Source organism: Oryza glaberrima, chromosome 9, assembly GCF_000147395.1.
Source record: "Oryza glaberrima chromosome 9, OglaRS2, whole genome shotgun sequence".
NCBI lineage: Eukaryota > Viridiplantae > Streptophyta > Magnoliopsida > Poales > Poaceae > Oryza > Oryza glaberrima.
In genome coordinates this window covers 4,861,810-4,871,946 of record NC_068334.1, presented here as the reverse complement: position 1 = coordinate 4,871,946, position 10,137 = coordinate 4,861,810, and the positions used below count along the sequence as shown (strand labels likewise).

The 10,137-nt window shown below is 49.0% G+C and overlaps 1 protein-coding gene across 2 annotated transcripts; it reads left to right on the top strand.

Annotated features, from left to right (window-relative positions):
• LOC127785434 (SKP1-like protein 5) lies at window positions 1–9,870 on the top strand. 2 transcript variants are annotated; one of them, XM_052312885.1, is made up of 2 exons: window positions 1–520; window positions 9,204–9,870. In XM_052312885.1, exon 2 carries the CDS (start codon window positions 9,285–9,287, stop codon window positions 9,783–9,785), a length of 501 nt encoding a protein of 166 aa, XP_052168845.1. In that variant the 5' UTR covers window positions 1–520; window positions 9,204–9,284; the 3' UTR covers window positions 9,786–9,870. The 2 variants fall into 2 exon arrangements, with proteins under 2 accessions (XP_052168845.1, XP_052168844.1); XM_052312884.1 differs by having other exon boundaries at window positions 9,198–9,870.
• Window positions 9,871–10,137: the final 267 nt, after the last annotated feature.

The window sequence follows — 10,137 nt, the reverse complement described above, 5'->3', positions numbered from 1 at the left end:
CAAGCTTAGGAGCGGGCAGCGGCACCGGCGGGACGAGGCGAGCGGCGGCGGCAGCTCGCCGGTGGAGCGACGACGCTGAGGTCCCCGTGCGCGGCTGCGCGGTGAACTAATGCCGCGCACAGCTCCGGCGGGAAGAGACGAGCGGCGGCGGTGGGTCGCCGGCGGAGCAGCGACGCGGAGGCCCCCGTGCGTGGCGAGCTTGATGCTGGCGGCGGTGTGCGAAGATGGCGGCAATGGTGGTCATGATGTGTGGCGAGCTGATGCCGCACGCCATCTCTTCCTCTGCCTCGGTTCTCCTCCTCGGCGAGGTGCAAGACCATACTGTGGTGAGCCTTGACCTCACGCGGCGGCGGACTGATGCGAGCCTGAGGCGGTCCGAGGCAGCGGCTAAGGGAATGCACGGCGACGCGTGAAGCCGTGCATCATTCGCACGACGACGGTGGGGAGCTCGGAGACGCACGCGCACAGTGAGGCCTTATGCCATACACAGCCATACTCCGATGATCTGAGTCCGATCCCGGTGAGTCCAAGGCTAATCCATTAGGGTGTCTTATTGATTTGGGTATTCGCTGGTTCGGAATCGACTTGATTGGGAATTCATCATGATTTGGGTTCTTAATTTCAAAAATTTTCATGATTAGGGTTCTTGATGTGGGAAATTTCTGAAATTAGGGTTTCGAGCTTTAGGAATTTGGGGAAAAATTTAGGGGATTTTCTTAACTTAGCCCTGATCTGAGTCCCCTCCTTCTAATTGTTGCCCAAGCCATAAAACTAAGTAGGAATATAGTAATCTAATACATAAAACTTAGCACTAATATCGATCACCAGAACATAAACATAAAATTGAACTTTATTGCAACCTAATAGAATCTAACAGAGAACATAAACCCTAAAACTTTTAACAAGCCGACGCTTAGGAAGACTTGATGCGGCTATGCGTCTTCACCACCGGAGTGATGGAAACATGCAAATGCCTAAGAAGGTTCTGATACCACGATGTTAGAATTAAATTTTAAAATCATGAACTTAGGCTATGCATGATAACCTAATTTCTCTCATGCGGAATTTGGTGGTGTACTGACCGGATAAAGAAGCCATATGGTCGCCTTAGATGCATCGGTGTAGTGGTTGTAAGGCGACGGTGATGAAGATCACCGTGTGACGACGGTGATGGGAATTCGCCCTTCGTTCCCCTTGAACGCACCTTAAGATCGATAGTCTGAGAGTTTTGGTTTTGGCTAAGCCGTAAGTCGATCATCGTCAACGAACGGGTAGTGTTCCCTTTATATGTGTGTGTGTTGAGAGGGGATTGGGAGTGTGCCCGTTATGTAGATAGCGCGTCCGTTCATCACACGAGAGAGAGCAACGTGCGCTCGAGACCGAGGGAATCGGTCCTCATCGTTAGGCGCGTGTGGGCATGGGGTGGGCCAAGCCCATTGGCGCAATTCTCTGACTCGGTGGCCAGAGATCAATCTAGCACCCCACCCTTCGGGGCGGAGGGAGCCAATGGCAAATCCGCGACGTCCAGTGACATCGACTGGCAGGGAAAGATGGTGAAGTGACGAGGCTGGCTGGCGGCTCTACAGGCTGGCGGCTGTAGAGTGGGTGTTGTGCGGCTCCAATGACAGTGATCTAGAAGACACAAGCCAGTGAGGGAGGTAGTTGAGCATGGTAAGGACGTGCCTCAATGCTCCTTAGTAGTGGCAAGGACGGAGTCCAGCGGCCAATCGGGTGATGACGTAGGCAGTGACAGCCTGGTGGTGCTAGGTCGGCAGGGCCCTGGGCGATGAACTTGTTATAAAACTAGCCCCGAAATCACATCGGAAACCAAACGCGGAAGAAACGCCATAGGAGATATAAACACGATGACGATACCGAGGCACAATATTTGATAACGGAGTTTAGCCGTAGCCTACATCTCCGAGGCATTGATTATGGGCGCTCCTCCCCGATCCAGCATATTACAACGTATCAGAGTTACAACGACTCACGGCCGGTCGCCGCCGACAGCCGCTCCCTCTCGCTATGCTATGTCGCCATGCGGTTACAACAGGCACGCCCATCTATTTATGAGAGATCCTAGGATAGAGTCTGACTCTTACTCTAGCCCTAATACCTATTACAACTCCAAGACCTAAACTGTAACAGACTACGTACACATATTCGACACAAACTCTAACAGAACTTGAGCGGTATAGACCTGGGGGCTTGGAGGATAGAGCAAACGATGGGCGGCTCGGTGGAGACCTACAAGCGTTGAGCATGGAGGAGGTGCAGGTAGCAGGTGAGGATGGCCAACCAATTAGCGCGAAGAGGAGCTAGGGCAGCGAGGAGAGCATCCATCCATGATGGCAGCCTGCCCAGGCATTCACTGGTGGCGAAGGCATCGGGCGCTCGACAGTGTTGGGATAGGGGGATAAGAGGTGAGGTTGGCCGCCGGCGACAACGCGGTTCAGATTGTGGCGGTGGGGAGGATGGTCGGCGTGGATTGCTTCTTAGCTGCTGCTTGGCATCAATTGACGAGTGACTCCAACGAAGAATATAACAAATCTAAATCAATTTTTTCAGAAATCTATAAAATCTACACAAAATGCACAATTTGTTAATATTTCCACCATTCAATAATTGGGCCGAACTTACTAAAAGCTTTAAAGAAGTATGGGCAAAAGTGGTATTTTGGGATTCAGTTAACACCGTTATATGACTTTACTAGAACAAAGTCAGACCATATGTTCGGTTTGGTGAAGGGGTCAAATGAATAATCTTAACTAATTAAAACATTCGTATTTTTCCATTCGTCAAAAGACAGACGAAGGTTTTAATTAGTATTTTTCCATTCGTCAAAAGACGGACGAAGGCCACCTTCGTCTGTCATGGTGCGCTTTCGCAGGCTCGCAGCCCCCCGAATCCCAATTGGATTAAAAAAAACAAAATTCAACCACTCTTTGCCCCAAAAAATCAACCAAAATCAACCTCAATCATCACAAAATCACAACACAATCATGCAAGAACAACATACATACATCAAGCGTGCCGCCGGATCCGCCCTCGGGGCATCGCCACCGCTGGCGACGCCACCAGCGCCGCCGGAGGTAGAAGAGAGGTGGCGGAGGGAGCCGCCGCTGCCGGATCCGCCCGTGGTCCTCGCCACTTCCGATAGATCCACCCGCGGACGTCGCTGACGCTATCACTGCCGCTGGATCTGACGCGGAAGGGAGGCGAGAGGGGCCGGAGGGAGCCACCGCTGCCGGATCCGTCCGCAGCCTCCGTCACCATCGCCAGATCCGCCCGCGGCAGCCGTCACCACCGCCGGATCATCTCGCGGCTGCCGCTGACGCCGACGCCGCCACCGCCGGCGGATCTGCCGCGGGAGGGAGGATAGAGGGGATGGAGGGAGTAATCGGAGAGGATGCCCCAGATCTCGATACTTTGAGCGGCGGCGGCGTTGCCGACCTCATCTGCCTCCTCTCCTCGTTGTCTTCCTCGCGCCCTTCCATCCCTAACCAGCTGCTGAAGCTATGGGGCGGTGGATGGAAGCAGCGAGCAGTTCGGGTGGGGATAGAGGCAGCGACGGTGGATGGAAGCAGCGAGCGGCAGGGGTAGGGATAGAGGCAGTGGCGGTGGAAGAACAGCGGCGAACGGTGCAGCTGGGGACGGAGGAAGCGAGCGACGTGGTGGTGGAGGGGAGCAGCGACCCGGACAGACCTAGCGATGCGAATAGTGGGGCAGGTGACGAGATCCACAGGATTTTTTTTCCCATTTCCTGTTTTCTCTTTTTTATTTCGGTAGACTGGTTTGTGCAATTTGGTGGGGCCACCTGCTGCTGCTGGGTGCTTGTAATTTGCTGGACAATTTGTTACATGCTACTAATAATAATTCGATTAGTTCGATTTTGACTTCGCGTCAACAAATAAATTATAATGTTATTGTAGCAAGCAAAAAGATATATTTTTTCCCAGTCGATTAACCAAAGCTACTAACTGAATTGACCAATTAAAATTTGGTCTTTCAATACCTAAAACAGAATTTCTCGGTAACAGTACTTTCGATCTCGGTCCCGTTCTTTTCACTTTCATTTTTTTCTGCCCACCCCTAGATGGATGGTTTGATGACGGATGAGGGAGCGCACAAGCGCCGGGGAGAGTGGACGGGATATGTGATGGGCGAAGGAAAGCACATGATCATCTGGTATTTCAGTCTTTTTAGGTTCCTAGATGATCCGCCCGCTGCCACCGCCAACCCGCCGCCTCCACCGTTGTATCCACCGCGGGATTGAGGCGAGAGTGAGAGGAGGAGGGGATGAGGGAGGTGAGACGGGGTGGAGGGAGCAGCCACCAGCAAGGGAGGCGAGACGGGTCAGAGGGAGCCACCACTTGCACAGATCGAGCCGAGAGAGAGAGTGAAGGGACGAGAGGAGAGCGAGAGAGTGAGAGGGACGAGAGTGAGAGAGGGCCTAGACTCGGCTCGTTTTTTTGGTCGGCTTATATTATAGGTACCGGTTTTTAAAATTTAAAAGAATTATTGAAAAAAGAGTTTGGAATCCATATAGAAATATAATTTATAAATAACTAAAATTCTGAATTAAAAATAAAGAACATTGAAAGATGAGTTTAGAGTTCATATAAAAATACAATTAGAAATAACAAAAATCTAGAATTAAAAATAAGAAATACTGAAATAATAACAACGCAGAGTCGTGGTCACTGCTGTCGCCGAAGGGTAGTGGATGGCCAGACGCAGCTGCTACCTATCGTGCTACGGCCGTCGATCGGCCGTCGATTGGTCTGAGGTTGCTAGCTGATTCGCTGGTCGATCGTGCTTCTGAGCCACCCCATAGATCTGCCCATATCTTTAGAGTCCATGTTGACTCACACCGTGTAAAGGTAGAAATCAAACTGGCTTTAGCTTTTTTATCTCCCTTTCTTTGAAATTATTCTTGAATAATAATTTATTATGAGCTACTATATTTCTCTCTATAATTTGAGAATTTTTCCAGTGAGCAAAAGTACCAAAGCAGTGTGAAAAATAACTTCGGTCAAAAACAAATATTTTTAGTTTTATTCCACCGTAGCGAAGTACGAGCATTTTGCTAGTGTTGATAAAAAATGAATGTAACACCCCAACATTCGTTAGCTATAAATACAAGCCAACTTACACCCGGGTGTTATGCATTACCTGTCAGATACTACCAATCCCAGGATACACTAGCTGGTACACATAGAAAAAATGTGGAATCAAAGTAAACTGCTTTATTACATCACCGGGTATTAGTCCTTACAAACGTGATCATCATGGACAGGTCCATAGATAAGCAACACAACATTACAGAAAACCATAAAGTCAATGGCGCAAAAGCGAACAGCGGGGAGAGACTAAGTGACTAAGCAACTACGCACTAGGCAAAGAACCTAGGCAACTAACTTATTCCACATGCGAGGTTTGGGGCTAGGCATGAAACATCTAGAAGTCTTCATATTCAGCTTGCTCCTGGAGATACTCCTCGGCGGTCGGGTCGACGTCTTCATCTTTGAACTCTATAGATTATTATAAGGGGCAAGGGTGAGTACTTAATGTACTCAGCAAGCCAGGGAAAAGAATGACATGTTTGGCTTAAACAAGGAGGCTAGGGTTTTATTTGTGAAAGCTGCCTTTTTGACAAAATGGTTTATTTCATAAAACTCCTAATGAGTCAAGTTTTAGTTGTTGGGAGGAGGCTCACGCCTCGACCCATTCCACAAGTTGCTTTGCAACAACTTGTCACAAGATTAATAAACAATAATTAATTTGTTTCCTTTATTAGTTTCTTTCACTTTACAAACAACATAGTTCACATAGTTATCTCAGCACATCAACACCATCTCGGCCATAACAACACCTTAGTGTCGGATGATACCCCAGGTCACGTAGACCCGTTACTAACCACAAAGGTTAGCCGTCTGCCACACAAGTGGACTCTACAAACGTTACCCTTCCCAAAAATCACTTTTCCTTAAACCTTTGTCAAACAAATCTACGCTATGAGAAACACCTTATACTCGCCCTTGACCATGGGCACGGCTGTTCGAACAGTTCATTAATCTTTGCAGAGGTTGCACGCTTTACCCACACAACACGAAACTGACAACGTTTGCCCATCAGTAACGGAAGTTCGTGATAAGGCCTTTCCAAAACTAACCCATGAAAAATTCATGCCACCTAGTTGGGCTAAGGCTCATAACCGAGTATCAGGCAAGGACAGCCATCATCCACTCAGGAAATACCGAGAATGTCTCCTACTGATATCGCACGCCACAATAGAGGCAAAAAGACACCCATGATAGGCAATAAATGTGTAAAAATTCGTCTCCTCATCCTCGGCATTCCACAACCATTGGCACACTAACTCCCATGTGATAACAATTTACTTAGCCAGAGGCATTCCACAACCGCTCGGTCCTCTTCTTCCTCCTCCCGCTCTGCTCGATCCCAAGCAGCGATGTGGCACGCTGGCGAGGCACGGCTTGGCAACTGGCAGCCGGGGAGGCGGCGGCGACCTTCGGCGCAGCTCCGGTGGTGGCGACGGCGCTCGAAGGCGGGGTGTGGCGTCTGAAGGCGGCGACACAGAGAGGAGAACGAGAGAGAGTGAGAGAGGAGAGAGAGACATGGGTTGGGATGGCGAGGAAAGGGCTCGGGTTTCCCTTTTATAGGCGGCGATGCGGTGGCTGTTGGGATACGCGTAGGCTACGATAGCATAAATCAAAATTTTCTATCGCGTAAACCAGGCACCATGCAAGTATTAGATCATAGATCGTTACCACTCGACGCGTTGCGCAGCGGAAGAAGATGCTGAGAAGTCGAAGGAACTCTCGCTAAGTAGTGCGCGTCGATGTAGAGGAAGTAGTCGATCGCACCGGCTCGACCTTCTCCTCCTCGTGCGTTCTCCTCGCCGTACTCCCACGTCGATCAGCACCGCAAACCAGCGGCGCCTCTACCGGTATCCACACGTACAAAGACGGAACGCCACGCGCAGATGTGCTAGCACCCGCGCGCGGCTAGGGTTTTGCTCGGGGAGGGAAGTGACGGCTAGGGTTTCTCATGTGATGTAATGCCTCCGCCGGTCACACCCCTCACGAATGTATAGGATCCATCACTCGGGCCTCCAAGGTCCGTATTATTCCTATTCGGATCTCTATCCGAATTAAGCTCATATTGGATCTCCATCCAATCCGCTTATTCCAGCCCATTAAGCGTGCGACCTTGTAGGTTAATGTATACTCGGCTGTAACCGAAAACTCCTTTTCAGTCCACGCGTCAACAGCGGCCCCTAGCAGAATGTATTGACCCACCGGGCATACATAAAGATCATATCGGCTGAACCTTTAGTGTATACTTGTATGAACCCCTTTGCCTCACGATATCGATTAAGTCAAGGCTAGATATGTGCCATCCTTTAATAGCTCAATCATTCACTCGAACCTGTTAATAGATTATATAACTTGTGATTGACTCCTCAATCACCTTTGGCATGACCATGCACTTCCATAATCTACAACATCGAGGGGCCCATAGATATCTCTCCATAGGAGGGGTAAATCCCATCTTGATTATTCATATCCCACTACATGTTTCATAGCATATCTGAAAACTACTTTTATAACTACCCAATTACGGAGTAGCATTTAGCAGTCCCTAAGTAAGCTACTACAAATGTTGAGAACCATGATAATCTCAGGTCTAAGGATTTAACACCAACACTAAATAAAATCACTGATGACACAACACATATGGCTCTTGCAGTGTCTCATGTTGGGTCTATCCAACAACAGGTTCACCAACATGTGTCCACATTGTTAATTTGGTATCTCTATACCATGATCCATGAGACATGATCATCAATTAATACGTGTGCTGATTATATAAACATATTTGTTCCACATATGATATTTGGTCAGGGATCCTTTAGAAATAGTAATAAACAACGTAAAGAGTCTCATGAAAGAATCACATATTCATTAACCAATAATGAGTTATTTATTTCAAGAAACAATGTCGAATAAATATGTAAACATAGTATGTGATACAATCATCTCTATGATTGCCTCTAGGGCATATCATTAACAGTGGCGAGCGAGAGGGAGGCGCGGCTTAGCGGCTAAGCTCTTTCCTCACGAAGCAATCGATGAACGGATAAGGGAAACTTGAGGGTGACTTGGCCTAGTGCTAGAGGTGACGGAGGGTGAGGTGGCGGCCGTTATCCGTTATCTGTTGGCCTCGACGCGACGGGCAACGGGATGACGATTTGATGGATGGACGGCGATGGGACTTCTCCATGTTTCCCGGAAGGAAACCGGAGCGAGGGCGGCTTGGCGCGGCGCGGCCTAGGCTCGTTGTGGAGTTGGCGCGGCACGGGTGTTAGCGCGAGGTGCGGTACACGGGAAGGCGGCTCGGTGCAATGTGGCTCGGACACGTTGCGGGATGGTGCGGCGTCCAGGTGAGACATTTCGTCGAACGCCTTGTGTGCACGTGGCTGGCTGCCCCAAGGAAGGAGACGAACAGTGTTGGGCTGGGCTGGGCCGGCCTGCTAAGAGGTGGGGAGGAGAGGAGAGGGTTGAGGGGAGTTGGGCCGGGAAAGAAAGAAAGAGAGGCCCAATCTGAACATTGCTATTTCACAATTTCTCAAGGATTTTGGAATTGAATTTTGAGGAGGATTTGAAGGAATTTGAATTTGAATTTGACCTAGGGTTTCACAAAAATTTGAAGGGATTTCTAGGAGAGGATTTGAGATCCATTTCGGCACAAAAATCAATAAGAAACAAATTAACTCACATTTTTAAATGACAACTTTTTTTAAATAAATGCAAAATTCAAGGGTGCTACAAAGAAAATCAAATTGGCAGTTAGTTCTTGAAGTAGGGCCAGATTTCTAATTGCCCTATTTTAATCTCATAAACGAATTATCGCAAAAGTAACCGCAAATGATTTGAAAATATTGGATTGAATACGATCGGACTGCGCATCACCGCATCGGAGTTATTTCCTCACGTAATAAAAACAGACCACCTCGCCGTGATCCAAGCAACAAACGCGAAAGATCAGAAACCCAGTTAGACTCGGATTTGTTTCAACAGATTTAAACAGACTCCGTCTCGGACATTGTTAATCTCTGGCTTCATCCATAAATACTGACCACCAAAACTTACAATTTCCAAACGATCTAGTTGCAGAGAAACGCAAACAGATTCGTGATAAACTAGCAAGCGCGCACTCGTCAGATCGATCAGGTGCTCACCAAGCGCGCCACCGAGATGGCAGCATCGGCAGCAGCAGCAGACGGCGCCGCCGATGGCGAGAAGATGATCCTGCTGATCAGCTCGGACGGCACGAAATTCGAGCTCTCGGAGGCGGCGGCGAGCCTGTCCAAGACGTTGGGTAACATGATCGAGGATGACTGCGCCACCAACGGCGCCATCCCTCTCGCGAACGTCGCCGCCGACATCCTCGCCATGGTGGTCGAGTACTGCAACAAGCACGCCGCCGCCGCGAATGCTAGCGGGCAGGAGGAGCTCATCAGGAAGTTCGACGCCGAGTTCGTCAACATCGACAGGAAGAAGTTGTTCGGCCTGATCAATGCCGCCAACTTCCTGAACATGCCGTGCCTGCTGGAGCTGACATGCCAGCGCGCGGCGGACTTGATCAAAGACATGATGCCGGAGCAGGTCAGGGAGGTATTTGGGATCGAGAATGACTTCACGCCGGAGGAGGAGGCCGAGGTCCGTAACGAGAACGCCTGGGCCTATGAGATGTAGGTTGCCAAATTAGGCATTTTGTGCATTATTGGCTGATCTACTTATATTAATCATATAAATACAACGTATGCATGGTTTAGGTGATTCATGCTGGAGCTGGATAGCTCTTGTGCGTTGCTTACCTTGTAACAGTTTGAGCTCTGTTTTTATTCATTTGCTTAATTATGAAGAATCGTTTTTTGGTCTGATGAACTGCAAACTTGCGTACTCCTCCAAGAATACAAAAATATATCGCTCCACAAACTTCGCAACCTCTCGTTCGATAGTGTCCAGTGTCCACCACCAGCATAAAGCTTCAGGATCCTTGACGATAGCGGAACGTGTTGCTTCTACATCGACCATTGCCATAGGA